Source organism: Ornithorhynchus anatinus, chromosome 3 (genome assembly GCF_004115215.2).
Source record: "Ornithorhynchus anatinus isolate Pmale09 chromosome 3, mOrnAna1.pri.v4, whole genome shotgun sequence".
In the NCBI taxonomy this organism is placed as follows: Eukaryota; Metazoa; Chordata; class Mammalia; order Monotremata; family Ornithorhynchidae; genus Ornithorhynchus; species Ornithorhynchus anatinus.
In genome coordinates, this window is record NC_041730.1 from 6,613,040 (window position 1) to 6,636,880 (window position 23,841).

The following is a 23,841-nucleotide window of genomic DNA, read 5'->3' on the forward strand; positions in this document are numbered from 1 at the left end:
TGGGTGAGAGGGAGGGCTCCTTCTTCCCTCAGAGCGGGCGGAGGCTGGTGCGCAGGCGCAGGGGAGCCAGCCGCAAAGGGCGGGAGATCCCAGCGCGGGGGCGGGAAAAGGGAAGCGCGCGCGCGGGGCCGGGGGAAGGCTCTAGGGGGCGGGGCCTGGGGGCGGGGCCTAGGTGGGAGCGCGTGGCCCTGAGGGAGCGCGTGGGCCTGAGGGAGCGCGAGGCCCTGACGGGGCGCGAGGCCCTGACGGGGCACGTGCTCGTGAGGGAGCGGGGAGGCCCTGAGAGAGCACGTGGCCCTTAGGGATCACGTGGCCGTGAGGGAGTGCGAGCCCTGAGGGAGCACGTGGCCCTGAGGGCGCGCGAGGCCCTGTGGGAGCGCGAGACCCTGAGGGAGCGCGAGGCCCTGAGGTAGCACGTGGTCCTGAGGGCGCGCGAGGCCCTGAGGAAGCACGTGACCCTGAGGGAGCGCGAGGCCCTGTGGAAGCGCACGGCCCTGAGGGAGGACGTGGCCCTGAGGGATCACGTGGCCGTGAGGGAGCGCGAGCCCTGAGGGAGCACGTGGCCCGTGAGGGAAAACGAGCCTTGAGGGAGCATGTGGCCCTGAGAGATCACGGGCCCTAAGGGAGCACGTGGCCCTGAGGGAGAGCACGTGGCCCTGACGGCGCGCGAGGCCCTGAGGGAGCACGTGACCCTGAGGGAGCGCGGGCCCTGTGGGAGCACGTGGCCCTGAGGGAGCACGAGGCCCTGAGGGAGCACGTGGCCCGAATGGCCTCGCCGTCTGTCAGGATGGAGGGGGCGGCCGTGTGTGAGGTGAGCGAGGAAAGGGAGGTGGGTCGGCGCCACTAGGAAGGAGGAAAGGGCAAGGATAGGAGGCAGAAAATGGAGGGTAGGGGAGGAGGGGGAAAACACGAAGGGAAAGAGGGTGGGAAGCAAGGAGAGCAGCGGAAGAAGGGCGGAGCGTGGGGGTAGAGGTAGGGCAAGGGGCCACGGGGAGTGGCTACAGAAGGAATAAGGAGCGGGTGTGCCCCAAGCCCTCAGGTGAACACAAGAGTCCAGATGTGGATTTCTTGAAGGGGGACTGGAGGGTCCCGAGCCCTCGGGTGAACCAAAAGGCTCCAGGTGTGAATTTCATGAAGGGAAATTAGGGTGTCCCAACACCCACAGGTTGGGTAGGGATCACCTCTATCTATTGCCAAATTGTACTTTCCATTTTGCATCTAGCCCAATCTTGTAATAAACTGTACCTTATTTTGCATCTGGCCCAGCGCTTGGTACAGTGCTTGGCCCATAACGAGCACTTAACAGATGCCGCAATTATTATTATTACTTGCCTGTCACATAATAATAATAATGAGGGCATTTGTTAAGCGCTTACTATGTTCCAAGCACTGTTCTAAGCTCTGGGGAGGATACAGGGTTGTCAGGTGGTCCCCCGTGGGGCTCCCAGTCTTCATCCCCATTTTCCAGATGAGGTCACTGAGGCCCAGAGAAGTGAAATGACTTGCTCAAAGTCACCCAACTGACAGGTGGCAGAGCCGGGATTAGAACCCATCACCTCTGACTCCTAAACCCGGGCTCTTTCCACTGAGCCACGCAGCTCTTGTGCCCCAAGTACCCGGGTGAACCAAAGGGGTCCAGATGTGAATTTCCTGAATAATAATGTTGGTATTTGTTAAGCGCTTACTATGTGCCGAGCACTGTTCTAAGCGCTGGGGTAGATACAGGGTCATCAGGTTGTCCCACGTGAGCTCCACAGTCTTAATCCCCATTTGACAGATGAGGTCACTGAGGCCCAGAGAAGTGAAGTGACTTGCCCACAGTCACACAGCTGACAAGAGGCAGAGCAGAGATGGGCAGACGTGGGTGTCCCAAGTCCCTCAGGGATAATCTGTATCTGTTGCCGAATTGTACTTTCCAAGTGCATAGTGCAGTGCTCTGCACAAAGTAAGCACTCACTCAATATTGAATGAATGAATTACCCTAGAGCCAGAACCTAGAGTGGCAAATCTTGAGAGGGAAGCAGTTTTTCAGGGGTTAAAAAACAGTTAAGATCCCCCAAATTTTTTCAGTGCATCTCGTACCTTCTAAATTGTCCGTAGGCATCACGATGCCGATAGTTTGGGGGGGGGGGGTACTTTGCTGAGATTTATTTGTATGATCGTAGCGGCTCAAAAGTGAGCTTGCCCCAGGAGTAGCAGAGTTGTTATTATGTGAGAGGCAGTAATAATAATATTTATGGTATTTGTTAAGTGCTCATTATGTGCCTAGCATTGTACCAAGCGCTGGGCTAGATGCAAAATAATTAGATCGGACCCAGTCCCTATCCTTCACCAAGTTCGCAGTCTAAGTAGGAGGGAGAACAAGTATTTAATCTCATTTTACAGATGAGGAAACTGAGGCACAGCAAAGGTAAGTGACTTGTCTAAGGTCACAGAGCAAGCAAGTGGTAGAATCGGGATCAGAACTCTGGTTCCCTGACTCTTAATAGGCTTTGTCTTTGGGTGGCACATTGACAAATCCCAAAACCATGAAGGGGCTGGGCTGTGTCAGAGCAGGAGTCGCTTCCCTCCCACCCCTCTTCAAAATCAGCGCTATCTACTGAGCACCTACTGTGTGTAGAACACTGTACTAAGTGCTCTGAGAGTACAGAACGATAGAGCAGGTAGATACCATCCCCGCTCACCAGAAACTTACCGATTTACAGCTCACATACATCCTTCCCTCCACTTTGCCGTTGCACTCCCGGTGAAACGAGCTCCCAATTCCCCTTGGAGACTCTTGGGTGGGCTTTCTATTTGGAATAGAGTGGGTGGTCTTGTTCAGAGAAAACCAGATGGATGGAATGGCAGTGCTGCTTGGATTATAACATCTGGGAACAATAAAATAATTCAAAGGATCATGCATTGTAATCTAATGTCGTCGCCCCCACCGCAAGCCTGATTCCTTTAATTTGAAAAATGAGAACAATATTCTCATCTCATATTTTTCCTTAATTTGTCCAAATTATTGTATGAATCGCATAATTGTGTAAGTTGCCTCCAGTTCCTATCTTCTTGTGGATACTGGGCTGAACTCCGTTATATCCTGCCTTCTCCTGAACTTGGACTTCCTAGGTTTCTCTGTTCAGACAGTCTGCCGGGGATTGATGTGAATCTGATCTTATAGCAGCAATTAAGAAGCGATGTTCAGGCACCTGGCAGTTATAAACCCTCTCATGTAACTGTTATGCCGATCCACTTACCACCCCGTTGATTTCCAATAAAGGATGAGACTTTCCTCTTGAGATGTGTGCCCTTTTCAGATTTTGAAATATGTAATTATTCACTGGAAACACGAAGCAGAAGGACGAACAAAAGGAGCGTTACTGGAAGGAGAGCTGGTGATTTCCATAGAAGCACTGCGTTCTAAGCAGTCTGAAAACTGGCTTCACTGTGTGACAACCAGTAAGTTGAGAGGAAGAAAAGCTCTTCTTTCTTTCCTGTCTTTACCGTTTTCCTTTATGAGATCACAGGAACTGTTAAAAAATTCTAAGTATTATTCCGTGGCAGCCCATAATCAACATCTATTCATTCTGGAGTTTGTTTTGCTGGGTAGCCCACTAGCGAGATTATCACTATTCCAGGGTTTATAATTATAATACGTGTTAAGCACTTATGTGCCCATCACTGTACTGAGCGCTGTGGTAGATATAAGGAGCAGCGTGGCTTAATGGAAAGAACATGGGCCTTGGAGTCAGGGGTCCTGGGTGCTAGTCTCAGCGTGGCTTAGTGGAAAGAGCCCGGGCTTAAGAGTCAGAGGTCGTGGGTTCTAATCCTGGCTCCGCCACCTGTCTGCTGTTTGACCTTGGGCAATTCACTTAACTTCTCTGGGCCTCAGTGACCTCATCTGGAAAAATGGGGATTAAAAAATGTGACCCCCATGTGGGACAATCTGATTACCCCAGATCTACCCCAGTGCTTAGAACAGTGCTCTGCAAATAGTAAGCGCTTAACAAATACCATAATCATTATTATTATTAGTCTCAGCTTCGCCACTTGTCTGCTGTGTAACCTTAGGCAAGTTACTTCACTTCTCTGTGCCTCAGTTACCGCATCTGGAAAGTGTGGATTCAATATCTGTCCTCCCTTCCCCCTTAGCTTGTGAGCCTAAATGTGGAACAGGGATGGTGTCCAGCCTGATGGTCCTTTATCTACCCCAGCATTTAGTACAATACTTAGTATAGTTAGCGCTTAAAAAATTACCAGAAATATCAATGAATTTACAAGATAATCAGGTTGGACACCGTCCCTATCCCACAGGGGGAGGGAGAATTTAATCCCTGTTTTATAGATGAGGAAACGGAGGTACAGAGAAGTGATCTGCCCAAGGTTACACAGCAGATAGATGGTGGAGCCAGGAATGGAATCCAGCTTCCTTTGACTCCCAGGCCCTTTTTCTTTCCACTAGGCCATGTTGCTTCTGAGTTGGAGTGTACTATTCACCAGGTTATGCCCACTTCGGCACTCAGGAAATATATGTCGCTATTAGATTTGCCAATATAATAATAATATTGCCATTTGTTAAGCGCTTACTATGTGCAAAGCACTGTTCTAAGTGCTGGGGAGGATACAAAGTGAGCAGGTTGTCCCACGAGGGGCTCACAGTCTTCATCCCCATTTTACAGATGAGGGAACTGAGGCCCAGAGAAGTGAAGTGACTTGCCCAAAGTCACACAGCTGACAAATGGCGGAACCGGGATTTGAACCCATGATCTCTGACTCCTTTACTCGTGCTCTTTCCACTGAGCCACGCTGCCATATCCCATCCTTAACTTCTCTGGACTTCAGTTACCTCATCTGTAAAATGGGGATTAAGATTGTGAGCCCCATGTGGGACAGGGACTGTGTCCGAACTGATTTGCCTTGTGTTCCCTCCCCACCCACCCCTGCCCAGCGCTTCGTACAGTGCCCGGCACATAGTAAGAGCTTAACAAATACCATAATTATTATTACTGCTGCAAAGCAGGTACACAGACTACTTAGAATTAACTACTGCTAGTTAAGTGGTCCAAGTTAGAGTGGCTCATTCAGCTCATATTTACTTACCAATTTAAGACTCTCTTGATTGCGGAAAGAAATGAATCATATAAGTCTCTCTCTGCCACTCGCAGGAGTTCCTCATGAGCCCCCAAATTGATTGACTAGCTTCTTTCCTCATTCTTCCCCCATCCATTCTCGGGTGGCTGCCGAGTGGGATGAGAAACAGCCAAAGAGCAAGAAGCAGGAAAAAGGGAGAGCAGTACACAGTAGAATTAAGAATCTATAACCTGGATAATCCAGTATTGCTTGAAATTGAAATATCTTTCAATCTGCAACATCGTTCAAAGGCTCGTAAAGTTTCCATAGTCCCTTACCCACAGCACTGTTCTTTCCACGTAGGCTCAGACACAGTTATAACAGGAATCTGTACATGTAATTTATTAGGATATTTGTAAATTTGAAATAAACTTTGATCTGGAATATCTAATTCAGGAGTCTCTTGAGCCAGGACTCTCATTTCCCTTGAGTTCATTACAGGGTGAGAGATGTGGCCCAGAATACCCTGTGCAGTCCATGATATTAGCCAGAGACTGGCTGTTTTTCGCTCACCTGCCCACAGTTGGTGACTGAAGCAGAACCAGGGCGGTTCTGAGTTCCCTTTCTGAATCCAGGGTGGATTTCATGGGTGTCCTCCCAAATCCCCACGCCCCATCCATCCTCAGAGTAGGACACAAGACCCAGAGCCTCCTCTTCCCTCGCAGTTCAACCATAAATATTCTAATTTGGGGAATTTCCATCCATCAGATGACCAGATGTAGGAAGAGCTCCCAAATCCAGGACCATCCTGCTTAAACTGAGACTTATTTATTTATGGCTTATTGGTTAAGTGTTTACCATGTGCCGGACACCGTACTAAGCACTGGGTAAAGACAAGCTAATCAGGTTGGACACAGTCCACGTTCCATAGGGGGTTCATGGTCATGATCCCCCTTTTACCGACGAGGTAACTGAGGCCCGGAGAAGTGAAGTCACTTGCCCAAAGCAGCAGACAAGTGGCAGAACCAGGATTAGAACCCAGGTCCTTCTGACTCGCAGGCCCACGCTGCTTCTGCTGCCCTAATTAAATGTCTGGCCCTCTGTAGAGACTGAGAAGGACAAAGAAGTGGCCGCTACGTAGCTTGAGGCCCGGGACTTAGAATGGATTGAACAGTCACCCAACAAAGTGGGAAGGGTAGGACAGATGTTTTGAATGGGGCCATTACCATGACTCTCATTCATTCATACATTCAATCGTATTTCCTGAGCACTTACGTTGTGCAGAGCACTGTACTAAGCACTCGGGTGAGTACAATATAACAATAGACAGACACGTTCCCTGCCTACCAAGAGTTTATGGTCTAGAGGGACTGGCCTGTGTCGACATTGTCAGAAACTCCCATTCCTGGGTGAGAAGAACAGAAAGAACTAGGCAAGTGTGGGGCAAGACTAGGCCCAGTTCCAAAGGACTAATTCCCAGGGACAATGGAATAGGGATTTTCTGTTGTGGTTATGCAGTACCTTGGTGTTTTGACAAAAGTGTTATCGTAGCACCAGAACACTAAGTGGGAGACGAAGAATTCTTTGTTCCAAGTTCCAGACCATTCAGAGCCGGGGCCTGTTGGAGCCTCTGTGATTTGTTCAGAAGTGTTTGAAGAAAGGTGCCAAGGAATTGGCATCGTCCTCTAAATATCCTGATGCCCAGATGTAGCCTGAGCTCTAAAAATGGGAAATCCCTCCCCTAGTAGCCCTTGGATGTGATAGGCCACTTTCCAGTTGGGGGAAGGCAGAGTAGGGACAGAAAAGAGTGGGTTAGCCATCAAATTTGGCACCTTAGGTTCCTTCCAATTGTGGGTTTGGAAAATTAAGGACAAGGACTTTAAATTGGATCCCAGGCTGAAAGGTAGTTTCGGTGGGAAAGGGGGAATTGAAGTGAAACAATCTCCTGGATTGACTTTTCCCAGTAGGGAGATTGCTGTGTTTTGAGGTTTTCCTGTGGCAGTGAAACAGAGGGGTGAGGGTGGTTAGTTACCAGTCATCCCCATTTCAATGGTCTTCAAGAAAAGAGTCGGTTTTTGAGTTAAGTGCTTCAATTTTTACTGGCTGCTTCTGTGTTCACGAATTTTTATTTTTTTAAATGGTATTTGTTAAGTGCTTACTATGTGCCAGGACTGTGCTAAACACTGGGGTAGATACTGGGGTTAGACATGGTCCCTGTTCTACACAGGGCTCACAGTCTTAATCCCCGTTTTATAGAAGAGGTCACTGAGGTACAGAGAATTAATTCAATTACATTTATTGAGTGCTTACTGTGTGCCAAGCACTGACTTGCCCAAGATCACACGGTAGACAAGTGGCGGGGTCAGGATTAGAACGCAGGTCTTCTGACTCCCAAGCTTGTGCTCTTTCCACTAGATCACACTGCTTCTCTGATCTATTTTTTTTTTATATTAATGCCTGTCTCTCCCGCTACACTATAAGCTTGTTGTGGGCAGGCAATTTGTCTACCAATCTTATATTCTACCCTCCCGAACTCTTTGTACAGTGCTCTGCACATAGTGAGCACTCAATAAATAGAACAGATTGATTAACTGATTAAATTGTGACCCCGATTTCCACGTAAAGCTTGGGAGTCAGGGGTCATGAGTTCGAATTCCGACTCTGCCACTTGTCAGCTGTGTGACTGTGGGCAAGTCACTTCACTTCTCTGTGCCTCGGTTCCCTCATATGCAAAATGGGGATTAAGACTGTGAGCCTCACGTGGGACAACCTGATTGCCCTGTATCTACCCCAGCACTTAGAACAGTGCTCTGCACATAGTAAGCGCTTAACAAATACCAACATTATTATTATTATTATTTAAATGAGGTCTGGGTCTATCTCCCGATAATAATACATATTTTCTGTATTTTTTACAGTTACCTCTGCAGGAAGCTTATATGGTGACATTATCTCTAAACAGTTCATGAAAGGTAAGGAACCATATAACTGCCATAGGAATTAGCATTTCTCCGGAAATAAACCCTGGCTCTTGACACAATCATTTGTTAGCATTTCTTTGGGGTTTTCTGAAATGTCAGTTTTGCAGGAAGAGGCGGTAAATAAGTTGTGCCTATTGTGCAGGAAATTAGGACTGAAAGTCAAATCCCATGGGTTGCAAGCCTCATTCTGCTAATTTGAGAAGCAGTGTGGCCAAGTGGAAAGAACATGGGCCTGGGAGTCAGGGGACCTAGGTTCTAATACAGATCCTGCCCTTTCTAGCTGTATGATCTTGGGCAAGTCACTTCACTTCTCTGGGCTTCGGTTCCCTCATTTGCAAAATAGGGATTCAAAACCTGTTCTCCCTCCTATTTAGACTGTGAGCTCCATGTAATAAAAGAATAATAATACTTACGGTATCTGTTAAGCACTTACTCTGTGCCAGGCACCGTTCTAAGTGCTGGGGTGGATACAAGATAAAAGGATTGTACGCAGTCCTTGCCCCACAATAGGGCTCACAGTTTTAATCCCCATTTTACAGATGAGGAAACTGAGGCACAGAGAAGTTAAGTGACTTGCCCCAGGTCACACAGTAGACAAGTGGCAAAGCCGGGATTAGAACCCATGACCTTGATTCCCGGGCCCATGGTCTATCCACTATGCCATACTGCTTCAATTGACTGACCTGACTACCTCGTATTTACCCCAGCATTTAGTACAGTGTTTGGCACACAGTAAGCGCTTGACAAGTACCACAATTATTTCTAGGAAATTTTCAAGAAGGTGGTCCAGCTAAAAAATGTAATAAAGGTAACTATTCATTAATAACAGTAATCATCATTTTGGCTAAGGTCTTCCTATGTGCCAAGCACTGAACTAAGCACTGGGGTGCCCCACGTGGGGCCCATAGTCTAAGGGAGAGGGAGAACAGGTATTTCATTCCCTTTTACAGGTGAGGAAACCGAGGCCTAGCAAAGTTTAGCCACTTGCCTAAGATCACCCAGTGGACAAGTGGTAAAGCAGGGGTTAGAACCCAGGTGTCCTGGCTCCCAGATCTACGCTCTTTTCGCTAAACCACACTACTCCTCTCTCGGCTTCATCGTTATGTCTTGGGCTTATAAAGAAAGTGAATAATTTGAAGATGAGTAAGATCATGTGAGCAAGGTTCTTCCCGTGCTTATGTGCTCTGTTGCTCTGAAATCAAGATAACGCTGGATTTAAGACAGCCCCTAAAATTGGATGTTTCTAAGTGGAAAAATAGTTTATTCCTCTGTCCATCTTTCCATTATTTCTATCATCAGCCCCCTGTTTCTGAAACATGGCCTTTTTGGTCACTTCTTATCCTATTATTTTTTCCTCCAGTCAATCAGTGAATCATATTTATTGAGCACTTACTGTGTGCACAACACTGTTACAGTAGAACAATGTAACAGACACATTCCCTGCCCACATGGTATTTATTGAGTGCTTACCTTGTGCAGAGCGCTGGATGCTTAGGAGAGTACAGCACAACCGAGTGGGAAGACACGTTCCCTGCCCATAACGAACTTCTGGTCCAGAGGGGGAGACATACAATATAAATGAATACATTACAGATTTTCTCTGCATCTTATCCTTGGCAGTATCCTCGCTCTTCCCTCTTTTTCAAACCCCTTATTTAATCCTGCATTTCCAGGATCCGCCCCTTCCTTTCAGTCGTATTTATTGAGCGCCTATTTTATTTATGAAACGCATTGTACTGAGTGCTCACAGCCAGCTCACAGTCTAGAGGGGGGAGATGGATATTAATAGAAATAAATAACAGATATATACTTTAGTGCTGTGGGGCCGGGAAGGCTGCCATACCTCCAGAGAAGCAGCGTGGCTCAGTGGAAAGAGCACGGGCTGGGGAATCAGAGGTCATGGGTTCAAATCCCAGCTCCACCCCTTGTCAGCTGTGTGACTTTGGGCAAGTCACTTAACTTTTCTATGCCCCAATTACCTCATCTGTAAAATAGGGCTTAAGACTGTGAGCCCCGAGTGGGACAACCTGAGCACCTTGTATCCTCCCCAGCGCTTAGAACAGTGCTTTGCACATAGTAAGTGCTTAACAAATGCCATCATTATTATCATCTCAGTTTGATTTCTGCATTAGACTTCTCGCTAGTCTCCCTGCCTCCTATCTCTCCCCTCTTCACTCTGCTGTCTGGATGATTTTTCTAAAATTTTTTTAAAAATTGCATTCTACACATATTTTCCCACTCCTCCAGCTCCACCAAGGTTAACCATTGCTCTTTGTATCAAGCAAATACTCCTGACCATTGTTTTTAAGGCACTCTAGTAGGACTCTCCCTCCTACCTATCTACTCCCTTCTCCTTTTACCCCTCACCTTGCACTCTTCCTACCTGTAGAGCTAATCTACTCCCTGGGTCTCATTTTCATCTTTCCCACCGCCAGACTGCTTGCTCACATTTTTCCCCTTGACTGGAGCTCTCTCCCTCTTCAAATCCAACATACCACAGCTCTCTCTCTTTTCAGAGCCCTTCTGAAATCACAATTCCAAGAGGCCTTCCACGATTAATCTTTCATCTCCCCAGGGTCTTCCTCCCCAGCTGTCACTTCAGCACTTCTGAGCCACCTAAGTACTTGAGTACTCTCAAACTTCTGTAGCATTTATGTGCATATTTTACATCACTTATTACTTAATCACTTATTCAAAAAAAATGCCCTTTTATAGCGTGGCTCAGTGGAAAGAGCCTGGGCTTGGGAGTCAGAAGTCATGGGTTTGAATCCTGGCTCCACCACTTGCCAGATCTGTGGCTTAACTTCTCTGTGCTTCAGTTACCTCATTTGTAAAGTGGGGATTCAAACTGTAAGCCTCATCACCTTCTATCCCCCAGTGCTTAGAACAGTGCTTTACTCATAGTAAGTGCTTAATAAATACCACCATTATTGTTATTATTATTATTATTCTCCCCATCTGTAAATAATTTAAGTGTCTATCTCCCCTACTAGGTTGTCAGCTCCTTGAGGGCAGAGAACATGGCAATTTAATGTCGGCTCTCCCAAATTCTTAGTACAGTGAGAATACTAAGTATATTCCTGATTTATTGGTGGCTTGATCCACCCCCATTCTAGCACTTCTTGACTGTAAGCCCGTCAAACGGCAGGGACTGTCTCTATCTGTTGCCGACTTGTTCATTCCAAGCGCTTAGTACAGTGCTCTGCACATAGTAAGCGCTCAATAAATACTATTGAATGAATGAGTGGGAGAGAGAGGGGAAAGTGAAGAATCGGAGGGTTAATTGTCTCCCCTTGTAGACTATAAGCTCCTCGTAGTCAGGGAACGCGTCTTCCAATTCTGTTATACTGTGGTCTCCCAAGCTTGGTACCGTGCTCTGCACAGAGTAAGTGCTCAATCAATATTGACTGATTGATTGATTGATTGGATAATTGCTGGGATAGTCATTTAAGATGAGCCTTAGATGTTTAGATGTTGCTAAAAATGCCCCCCAAAACCCTTGGTTTCAGAGGAATGGTTTATCAACACTCCTGCCTATTTTACATTACTACTCTGGAAAAACATTTTGGGCTGAAGGAAGAGGCAGCATTTTTGAAGAACCCATGACACGAGACTTGTGTTATTTTAAGCAATTGACTAAGTTTCCGTGAGTTTCCAAAATAGAGGTCTGTCCCCTTGCCAATTTTAAAGGTGAGGCTTGTAAGCTACTTGGGGGCAGGGAACGCATCTACAAACTCTGTGTATCATACTCTCCCAAGCGCTTAGTATAGTGTTCTGCATGCAGTAAACGCTCAAGAAATACCATCGTTTGATTATTTGATTGATTTAGCGGTACTTGCTTCTATCGTGACCTAAGGCTGGGAAAAAACCCCGATCCTAGTGAAGTCTGCATTGTCCATTACATCGTTCATTCAGTTATCAATCAGTGTCACATATTGAGCACTTACAGAGTTCAACATTAGCAAGTCATATGTTCCGTGCCCCGGAGCTCACGATATAAAGGTGCAGACAGACATACTGAAAACTGGATGAAGGACAGGTCTAAGCCGAAACTAATACAAATACGTAAGTATTAAACAGCTGAAAAAATAATGGACTGTACCGAGGATACACTGAGACTATGATTGAAGCCCTTAAGTGCCGGTGATAGGTGTCGTTTGCCCGTCAAATCCAAAATACAGAACCAGATCTTTATAAAACTTAATTTCAAACTAATGACAAATGAAAATCACAAAACCAGAGGAAACGCAGCTGCACTACTTCAGATCTTTGACTCTTGATATTGTTTGCATAGTCGTGTTGTTTCCATGGAGAAGGAGCCCTTCTTATGCACCCCGCTGCACCCAGTAGACAATAATAATTGTGATATTTGTAAAGTGCTTCCTATCTGCCAAGCACTGTTCTAAGCTCTGGGGTGGATACAAGGTAATCAGGTCAGACACAGTCCCCGTCCCCCAAGGGGGCTCACAGTCTTAATCTCCATTTTATGGGTGAGGTAACTGAGGCACAGAAAAGTGAAGTCACTTGCCCAAGGTCATACAGCAGACACGTGGCAGAACCAGGATTAGAACCCACGTCCTCCGACTTGCAGGCACATGCTCTTTCCACTGGGCCACACTGCTTCATTTACTGACTCTGCCTCGACTTCCAAGCCCCTCTTATGTTTTAGGAAATGCCTGTTGGGTGTGGAAAAGAGATGGAGGCCAAGGAGGAATTTTTTTTTCTTGCCCACATACCTGTTTATGTGAATTGTATGGGATCCAAATAGTAAGCCTTAGCAGAAAATGAACTCAGTGCTAGGGATTTCAAGGGGTTTGTCAATCAGTCAATGATATTTATTGAGAATTTACTATGTGCAGAGCGCTGTATTAAGTACTTGGGAGGGGACAATATAACAGAGTTGGTAGACACATTCCCTGCCTACAAGGAGCTTACCATCTAGAGAGGTAGACAGATAATATTAGTATTCATAATAATAATTATGGTACTTATTAAGTGCTTATTATGTACCAAACACTGCTGTAAACACTGGGGTAGAAACAAGGTAATCAGATTGGACAGAGTCCCTGTCCCCTATGGGGCTTGTACTCTTAATTCCCATTTTACAGATGAGGTAACTGAGGCCCAGAGAAGTTAAGTGACTTGCTCAAGGTCACACAACAGATAAGTGGTGGAGTCAGGATTAGAACCCAGGACCTTCTGACACCCAGACTCTTTCCACTAGGCCTTTTTGACTTTCAGGTCTGGGCACTTTCCAGTAATAATAATAATAATGTTGGTATTTGTTAAGCGCTTACTATGTGCCGAGCACTGTTCTAAGCGCTGGGGTAGACACAGGGGAATCAGGTTGTCCCACGTGGGGCTCACAGTCTTCATCCCCATTTTACAGATGAGGGAACTGAGGCACAGAGAAGTTAAGTGACTTGCCCACAGTCACACAGCTGACAAGTGGCAGAGCTGGGATTCAGGGTGCTTCTCAAGACCTCTGTCTACTCTCTATTTGTGGTGCTCTATATCACTTAGTTGTATCTTTAGTTTTCCTCTTTCCACCTGTCTACTTCTTTTGATTTGGCTGCCTTTGTTTTTCTTATGGCCACTGTGAACTCTCTGCGCAAATGAAGGTCATAACCTGGATAAATGAAATTCATCGACTAAGTAGTGGATCATTTAAAAATCTCATTGTAGCTAGTAGTTTGACTCCACTGAATATATATATGTGTATTTTTAACCATAGCTGCTCGCAGTAGCAAGAGGTTCAAATTTGATTTCTTTTCCCCGCCGCAACCCACTTGGCTGCACTTTGCCCACCGTGGCTGCTCAATAAATACGAATGATGAATGAATGAATGAATATTGTGGGGATATTGATTAAATATTGAAAAAGCCAAAAGGTTGGCAGCCAGGAAAAAAAAAGGGAAAAGAAATGGCATGGGTAGTTCAAATTGTATAGCCAGCCTTGAAAAATAGAAATTTGGTTGAAATATAATATTTGATAAGGGCCTATATGTGTGCTTTATTTATGAATTTGTTTTAGTCTCCCTCTCTAGACTGCAAGCTCATTGTGGGCAGGGAATGTGTCTGCTTACTGTTACATTGTACTCTCCCAAGGGCTTAATACCTTGCTCTGCACCCAGTAACGCTCAATAAATGCGATCTAATGAATTAATACCAAGCCCTTTGTGCTGGAGCCGGGGAATTTGAATCTTCGCGTGACACGGAGGAGTGAAAGTGGGAGCAGAAGGTGTTGAAGAAGGGGGAAGCTTCTGGGACCCCCTTTCATTTTAAAGTGCAGGGGCCACCATGACCAATTTGGAACCCCTCATTATTATTATTATAATTATTGTTATTATTACTAGACCTGTGCTGGGGTAGATGCAATATAATCAGGTTGGACACAGGCCTTGTCCTACATGGGACTCACAGCCTAAATAGGACAGAGTAAGATTTAACCCCCCTTTTTTCAGATGAGGACACTGAGGTGTAGAGATGTGAAGTGATTTGCCCAAGGTCACACAAGCAGACAAGCGGTGGAGCCAGGATTGGAATCCAGGTCTTCTGACTCTCAGGCCCAGGCTCTTTCCGATAGGGCCCTCTGCTCCCTCCAGGGTTGAGGGTCCCTTGTGCCCATGGTTCAGTCTAATAATAATAATAATGATAATGGTATTTGTTAAGCACTTACTATGTGCCTGCCAGGCACTGTACTAAGCACTGGGGTGAATACAAGCAAATCAGGTGGACACAGTCCCTGTCCCTCATGGGGCTAATAGTCTTTATCCCCATTTTAAAGATAAGGTAACTGAGGCACAGGAAAGTGAAGTGACTTGCCCAGCCTCACCCAGCAGACAAGTGGTGGAGCCGGGATTAGAACCCATGACCTACTGACTCCCATGCCCGTGCTCTACTACACCATGCTGCTTCCCATACCTAGCCCAGTCCTGAAGTCCAGCCCACCTGCCAAAGCCATGGAACTTCCCTCCCCCTCTTTCACCACCTCTCTGGGAATTATTTACTGGATGAAATAATAATAATAATGTTGGTATTTGTTAAGCACTTACTATGTGCAGGGCACTGTCCTAAGCGCTGGGGGAGATACAGGGTCATCAGGTTGTCCCATGTGAGGCTCACTGTCTTCATCCCCATTTTATAGATGAGGTCACTGAGGCACAGAGAAGTTAAGTTTCACAGCTGCCAAGTGGCAGAGCAGAGATTCGAACCCATGACATCTGACTCCCAAGCCCATGCTCTTTCCACATATGCAGTTTTAGACGTAGTGAATCAAATTAAGCATTTCAGAGGACCTTGTCTGTGGCTGAATTCTGTTCAGCTGGGATCAGGGAGGCTCCGGAGGGGAGGGTTCTAAGCACCTCCAGGAGATCCATATCAGTTCTGCTCTCTCATGCCCCTCCCCAGATTCCAAGAATTTGGATCAGTCCTCAGTTGCAAGACTTAGTACATTCAGTTCACCAGGCAGTGGTTTTGAATATCCTTAGCGAGGGAAGGGAGGAGGGATGAAAAGGAAGGAAGAAGAATTGGGAAATAATAATGGTGGGGTGCGGGAAATTAAAAAAAGACTACATTTGCCCTTAATACAATGCTCAACACACAGTAAATGCTCAACAAATACCACTGATTAATTTGGTACCTTAGGTGTCCCATCTATTTCCCATCTATTAGAGAAGCAGCGTGGCTCAGTGGAAAGAACCCGGGCTTGGGAGTCAGAGGTTTGGGTTTGAATCCCAGCACCGCCACTTGTCAGCTGTGTGACTGTGGGCAAGTCACTTCACTTCTCTGTGCCTCAGTTCCCTCATCTGTAAAATGGGGATTAACTGTGAGCCTCCTTTGGGACAAGCTGATGACCCTGTATCTACCCCAGCACTTAGAGCAGTGCTCTGCACATAGTAAGCGCTAACAAATACCAACATTATTATTATTATTATTATTTCGCACTCTCTCTCTCTCTTTCTCCCTCTGTCTCTGTCTATTGTTGGCTTCATTTCAACTCCCATTATTGTCTTGCGGTCTCTGTCTTCATAACATCTCTTATTCTCCCTCCCCCCGCAACATTCCCATAATCATCATCACTGACACATTCTAGTTACTTGGTGAAACATGGATCGGCTGATTCATTTTGTGGCCAGCTTTTTAAGTGCTCTTCCCAGATCAGACGGGAACTTCTGGAGCTTCTTCCAGAAAGACTGGATCAGAACTGCAACGCCTCCGAAACAGGGGAACTAGCCTCGGTGAAATTATATGGTTACGATAGGTCACTGCTTGGTCTTTCCCCCCACCCCTCGCCCTCCACCCCTGGGCAGCGGGGAGAGTGCCTTATTATTTCAGTGTGTTAATTTGTTGTTGGGAAAGGAAATGAGGAGCGGTGCTTTCAGATGGTTAGACGGTCTAGGCAGGCTCAGGCCTGCTCATGGGTGGGTGATGGTTTGCAATGTTGCGTTCCGGAACCTGACTTCGAGCTTGTTTTTTTGGCCTGAGACACGGCAGAGTGAGAAACTATTAGATTTTTTTCTTTCTGGTAAGATCAAAAAGTAGAAAACCCAATATTTAGCCAGCACTTTTCTCTCAGGAGCTCAAAGCACCTCGCAGACGTGACCTCATTCAGTCTCAGGGAGGCAGGTTGGGGACAGGTGTTTTAACCATTCCTGTTTTACAGGTGAGGAAATTTCAGATACAAAGGCCCAGAGAGTCATCTTGCTTCATCTCAATGACAGACTCGGGAAGAGATCCAGATCTCTCAACTCCTAGGCCCACTGTCCATTAACTCCCACAGAGCCACAGAGTAGCTCTCTAGTTGAGGGAGGCTTTCTGAAGAGGTTTTTTTTTTACGATGCTTGCTAAGGGCTCAGAGAAGCAACATGATGTAGTGGAAAGAGCACGGGAGGTTATGGGTTCTAATCCTGGCTCTGTCACTAATCTGCTGTTTGACCTCGGACAAGTCACTTAACTTCTCCGAGCCTCAGTTACCTCACCTGGAAAAAGGGGATCGAGACCGTGAGCCCCACATGGCACAGGGATTGTGTCCAAACCAATTTGCTTGTAATAATAATAATGTTGGTATTTGTTAAGCGCTTACTTTGTGCCGAGCACTGTTCTAAACGCTGGGGCAGATACAGGGTCATCAGGTTGTCCCACGTGAGGCTCACAGTCTTCATCCCCATTTTACAGATGAGGGCTTGTATCCACCCCAGCGCTTAGCTCAGTGCCTGGCACATAGCGTTTAACAAATACCATAATTACTATTATTATTATTATTATGTGCCAGGCAGTGTTCTAAGTGCTGGGGTAGATACAAGGTAATCAGATTGGACTCAGTCCATGTCTTAATCTCATGGTCTTAATCCTCATTTTAAAGATGAGGTAACCGAGGCCCAGATAACTGAAGCGACTTGCCCAGGATCACACAGCAGACCGGTGGCGGAGCTGGGATTAGAACCCAGGGCCTTCTAACTCCCAGGCCAGTGTTCTATCCACTAGGCCAGGCTGCTTCTAAGAGAGGAAAGGAAACTGGAAGAAAGAAAGGATTATTTTCCCCCCGCGTAAAAGGCCGCTTCCATTCCCTCGCCTGCTCACCCGCAGTCCCTGGACCCCAAAGTTTTCTTGTTGGTAGGTCTCGGGCCAGAGATTAAACTATCCTGCCTTCCTCTGATCTATGGCCAGGACTGTTTTATGGAATAAAATCGAAGCAAACACTAAGGAAAGTAATTATCCAGTTTACTCAGTGACTAAACTAAGCAGCCACAAAAGTGCTTTTGATCTCCAGCTTTAAGCTCCTTTCATTATTATAAAAGCTATTGCTTGACAGTACAGATGCAGTAGCTTGAAGCTTGCTTCTATCCTTTGCCCCGCCGGGGTTCAGCGTAAGTGATGCCAGGTGGTTTCTGATTCCCCGAGTCTCTCTGGAGGAAACCGGATGGGCTTCTCTAGTCGGACGGTGACCCAAGGGGCAATTTTGGAAAAGAGACGTTGAAAAGAAGTGGAGGAATCATTTGTGCGGACTATGTATGTAGGCATGACATCACATGCCCAATGTTGGAATGCCGTTTTGTAATACGGGCAGTTGCGGAAGAGAAGCGTTTATGCATTCAGTTCTCAGTGATCTGGGTAGTGGTTGGTCTGGTTTGGAGATTTGCTGGGCCCTAACTAACCCACATTCCCAGATTCTCTCCCTGCAGAAGCGGAATTAGCATCTTTAAAGCAACAGCTCTGGGACAGACAGGAGCTGGTCAGTTAGTATACAAATGTCCTTAATAATAATAACAATCATGGCATTTGTTAAGTGCTTACTATGTGCCAAGCACTATTCTAAGCGCTGATACAGTGCTGTGCACACAGTAAGTGCTCAATAAATGCCCAATGATTGAATGCTTCCATGTGCACGTTTGTGGCTCTGTGGGACGGAGCGGAGGTGGCACAGTAGTGACTCTTGTCCTTTACACAGCCGAGACTCGGGGTCCTTGGGTTTTAATGTCCTTTGGGGTCAGCCTTTTTCTTTACCCTGGATAATCGGGTTTTGACTCCACGCAAGCATCTCTTTAAAATGGGGCAAACTTTTCTGAAAGGAAATTCTGGCCTAAAAACTTGTAGTCCTTGGTCCCCACCCACAAGGGATTCTGTACGGGGGTAATTGGAAGTTAGAAACTTTCACTCTGCACCCATCACCCCGCTCCTCCAAACCCTCCAGGAATTCCCTGTTCCACTCCATGTCGAGCAGAAACTTGACTTTAAGACCCTCCGTTGGCTCCCTCCCCCATCTTCTTCCCCTGCAGTCCATTTTGCACTCCTCATTCCTCTCGAGCTAATCCGTGACTCATTTTCATCTCTCCTGCCGCCGACCTCTCCCTCACATCTCTTCCCCTGCCTGGAACTCTCTCCCGCTTCAAATTGGACAGACCACAGAGCTCTCCCTGTTTTCAAAGCCCTTCTGAAGTCACATTTTCCAAGAGGCCTTCCCTGATTAATCTCTAATCTCCCCAGGTTATTGCCCTCCCCGCCCCCCACCGCCACTTCAACACTTCTAAACCACCTAAGCACTTAGGTACTCACTCCCATAGCACTTATGCAGTACCTTTAAACTTGTTGCTTCCTCCTACCTGTAATGCATTTTAGTGTCTGTCTTCTTCTCTGGAGTGTAAGCTCCTTGAGGGAAGGATCATGCTTACTAACTCTGTTGTACTCTCCCAAGCGCTCAGTACAACGCTCTGTATTTCGATCGCTTGAGCGGAGAAAAACATTTGATCTGATGCTGATCGGAATCCATCAATTGCAGAAATTCTCAGAAGAGGGATCCTCATCGCCAGCCTCACCTCAATTCCATCAATTAATGGGTTTTTCGAGCACTTACGTGTGCAGACCTCCGCACCAAGTGCTTGGAAGACTCTAAGAGTAGCGTTAGGGAGAGACAATCCCTGCCCTCAAGGAGTTTAAAATCTATCAGGGGAGACGGACATTAAAATAAATTACAGGTAGAGAAAGCAACAGAGTATAAATATCTGTACATCAGTACTGCAAAGGGGTGCGCACCAAAGTGCTTAGAGGTGCTGAATTTAAGGGCAGAGGTGAGGGAGGCAAAATAAGGTAGGGAGATGAGAGATGAAGTCAGGAAAGGCTTCCTGGAGGAGATATTTTAGTGTGGTTTTGAAGGTAAGGCACTCTACTAAGCCTGGGGATGGATGCAAATTGGGTTGGACGCAGTCCCTATCCCATGTGGGTCTCACAGTCTCAATCCCCATTTTCCAGATGAGGTAACTGAGGCCCAGAGAAGTGAGGTGACTTGCCCAAGGTCACAGAGCAGACAAGTGGAGCCGGGATTAGAATCCATGACCTTCTGACGCCCAGGCCTATGCTGTATCAACTACATCCTGGGGAAAGTGGTAGTCTGTTGGATATAAAAGGGGATGGAGTTCCAGACAGGAGGGAGGTCATGGATGAGGGATCGGTAGAGAGATGAGATCGAGGCACAGTCATCTGTTTGGTACTTGAGGAGGGGCCTCAATAATTTGTTTAATATTTGAGTGGCCCTCTTTGACTCTCCCGTCTTCAGCGGCGGTATCTCAAGAAATTATCTGGGTCTCCTCTCAAATAATACCCTGTCCACCAGTGCCATTGATCCCATCCCTTTGGGGTTATCCCTTTGGGGCGGAGCATAAGGATATGGATTCAATCGGTCACCAAATCCTGTTAGTTCTACCTCCAGAATACCTCTAGAATCTGCCCTTTCCTCCATTCAAAGTGCTACCACTTTATGATTCAAAAACTTAGCTTATTCCACCTTGACTACCTCACTGGCCACCTTGCTGACCTCCTTGGCTCCTGTCTCTTCCCACTCCAGCCCATACTTGACTCTACTGCACAGATTATTCTCCTAAAGAGTCATTTATTCCATATCTTCTGACATCTCAAAAACCTCCTTTGTTTTTAAAAATGGTATTTTTTAAGCCCTTACTGTCAGGCACTTTCCTAAGCACTGGGGGAGATTCAAGCTAAGCAGGATGGACACAGTCCATGGCCCATTTTACAGTCTTAATCCTCATTTTACAGATGAGGTAACTGAGGCACAGAGAAGTTGGAGACTTGCCTATGGTCACACAGAAGAGAAGCGGCAGGGCCAGGATTAGAACCCAGGTCCTCCTGAGTCCCAGGCCCATGCTCTAAGTCACACTGCTTCTCGGTTGCCCATCGGTCTCCGCATCAAGCAGAAACTCCTTGCCTTTGGCTTTAAGGCTCACAGTCAGCTCCCTCACGACTCCCTTACCTCCCTGATCTCCCACTACAACCCAGCCTTCTCTAACACCAACCTACTCACTGTACCTCCATCTTGTCTATCTCACTGCCAAACCCTTGCCCACAACTCCTGGCCCGGAACTTCCTCCCACTCCAAAGCCCTTCTAAAATCACATCTCCTCCAACAGGCTTTCCCTGACTAAGCCATCGTTTCCCCCACTCCCTCTCCTTTCTGCGTCGTCTAGACGCTTGGCTCCAAATCAGTCAGTCGATCAATCGGTGGTATTTTTTGAGCTCTTACTATGCACAGAGCTCTGTACTGAGCACTTGAGAGAGTACAATATGACAGAATTAGCAGATACATTCCCTGCCCATAACAAATTTACAGTCTAGAGGTAGCTTACAGTTTGGACGCTTTTAGCACGCGATATTCACCCCACCTCACCCCCACAGCACCTAATTGCATCCCCTTATACTGTGCATTTCCCCTATCTGTAGTTTATTTTAATGTCTGGCTTCCCCTGTAGACTGTAAGCTCCTTGTGGGCAGGGATCTTGTTTGCCAACACTATCATACTCTCCCAAGTACTTAGAACAGTGCTCTGCACACGATAGCACTGACTGATTGGTTGATCGGTTGAGGTCACTCGTCTGCTCAACTGTATATATTTCCATTACCCTATTTATTTTGTTAATGAATTGTACATTGCCTTGATTCTATTTAGTTGCCATTGTTTTTACGAGATGTTCTTCCCCTTGACTCTATTTATTGCCATTGTTCTTGTCTGTCCGTCTCCCCCGATTAGACTGTAAGCCCGTCAAATGGCAGGGACTGTCTCTATCTGTTGCCCACTTGTTCATTCCAAGCGCTTAGTACAGTGCTCTGCACATAGTAAGCACTCAATAAATACTATTGAATGAATGAATGAAAGGTGCAGGCTCCCAACAGATCGATCAATCAAGGAGCAGCTTGGCTAAAGGGATAGAGCACTGGTCTGGGAGTCAGAAGGACCTGGGTTCTAATCCTGGCTCCGCTACCCCACTCTGTGACCTTGGGTAAGTCTTTTAACTTCTCCGGGCCCCTGTTACTTGATCTGTAAAATGGGAATTAAGAGTTTGAGCCCTGTGTGGGATAGAGACTGTGTCCAACTTAATTAACTTGCATCTACCCCAGAGCTTGAAACGTGCTTGGCACATAGTAAGTGCCTAATAAGTACTATTAATGATAATAAATTGTAATTATTGAGCACTTATGCACAGAGCACTGTACTAAGTGCTTGGAAGAACACAATACAGCAGAATTAGCAGACACATTCCCTGCCCACAAAGAGCTTCCAGTCTAGAGAGGGAGAGAGACATTAATTAACCAAGGCCATCAGGTTCCACCTGGAGGTGGTGCATTCATGCTGCCCCGCGTCCTTGTCTGACCCAGGCCGGAAAACCAATGGTTTGGATGGCCTGGGGTGGGGTTTCCCCGTCTGGGAACACGGATTGACCTCAGTCCCGAGAACAATGCTCCTCCCAGCCGCCTCAGCTGATGGCGAGGGCTAATAACAACGCTGTGCGAGTCCCTCAGAAGAAAGGTGTGATCTAAATATAAGATTTCCTTTTATTGTCCATGAGTTCATAAAAGTGAATATTTACGGTAGTAATTATCCCAGGTCATTAAGTCACTAACACCTTGTAGTCTTTCTGCGCAGTGCGTTAAAGTTAACTTCACAAGGCTTACTGCAGCCAGTATATATCATGGCGGTTACCAACCTTTTACCTTGCCCTTTTCAGTTATAATAATAATAACGATTATTATTATCAGGGTAATTATCAAGCGCTTACTATGCATCAAGCACTTTTCTAAGTGCGGGGAGAGAGACAGCCAGGCAGACTGGACAAAATCCGGGCCCCACAGGGGGCTCACCGCATGAATCCCCATTTTCCCCATGAGGTAACTGAGGCCCAGAGAAGTGAAATGACCGGCCCAAGATCACACAGCCGACCAGTGGTGGAGCCGGGGTGAGAAGCCAGATCCTTTTAAATTAGCTCGTTTCGGGGGACAGACCGGCATGGTTCGTGGCCCTTGAATAGCGAAGTAGTTTCCGAAGCACAAAGTGTAACCAAATTGACTTCCGCCTTCGGCTTCGGGGAAAGCCAGCGTTATGAAAATAGTCCGAAAACATAGATTGATTAACAGACGTGAACAACTGAAAACATGAGGTCCTTTGCTCTTTATAGGGCATATCTTAACCCTGTAAAGGAATTCCAGATGGAGAGGCAATTTGCTAATGCGAAGCCATATCAAATCACATTTTAGATTTTGCAATTAATCTCTTTCCATGGGAGGAAAGCTTTCTTGGCTTATCAGTTTAATAGAGTAGGTTCCAGAAGCCTTGGCATTTCATCCAAATTGCTTTTTCTTCCTTGTCATTAATTTCTCCTTGCACAGAAATGCAGTCGATGCTGGCAGGATCCTCTATAAAACTAGTGTGGAGTTCAGGGGAAACCGGCTCTACCCAGATGACTTTTGAGGTAGGTTTTTGGCTCCATCCTCTGTAAATCATTAATATATATATTTTCCAAATAGAAACAAAAAAACAACAACCCTAAAGCTCCAACAAAGAAGATTTCCCAGGCCAGCTGTAGCTCCTCATTGGAATGAAAGAGCCATCCCCACGATGTCAGAGCTGGATTTGAAGGGAGAGACCTGTCGGCCCAGGAAGGATAATATTAATCGCTGTGGCATTTGTTAAGCGCTTACTCTGTGCCGGGCACTGCACTAAGCGTCGGGGTAGATGCCAACAAATTGGGTTGGACACAGTCCCTGTCCCACACAGGGGCTCACAGTCTTAATCCCCATTTTACAGACGAGGTACCTGAGGCCTGGAGAAGTGAAGTGATTTGCCCAAGGTCACACCGCAGACAAGTGGTGGACCGGGATTAGAACGCAGGTCCTTCTGACTCCCAGGCTTATGCTCTACCCACTACACCAAGCTGCTTCTCCACAGTGGCCTCTGGGCAGAGCCGGTTGGTCTTTGTTTACTCCGGTGCTGTGGATCTCCAACCTTTAAGGTTGGCAGCACC

The 23,841-nt window shown here is 46.6% G+C and overlaps 1 protein-coding gene across 1 annotated transcript in view; it reads left to right on the forward strand.

Moving 5' to 3' along the window:
- Positions 1–739: 739 nt before the first annotated feature.
- Positions 740–23,841, forward strand: part of LOC100088326 (type 2 DNA topoisomerase 6 subunit B-like) — a 58,678-nt gene continuing 35,576 nt past the window's right edge. Inside the window, exons 1-4 of the mRNA XM_029059454.2 lie at positions 740–811; positions 3,303–3,444; positions 7,974–8,027; positions 23,207–23,289. Coding sequence (XP_028915287.2) covers positions 767–811; positions 3,303–3,444; positions 7,974–8,027; positions 23,207–23,289 — 324 coding nt within the window. The 5' untranslated portion in view covers positions 740–766. The remainder of the gene's footprint in view (positions 812–3,302; positions 3,445–7,973; positions 8,028–23,206; positions 23,290–23,841) is intronic.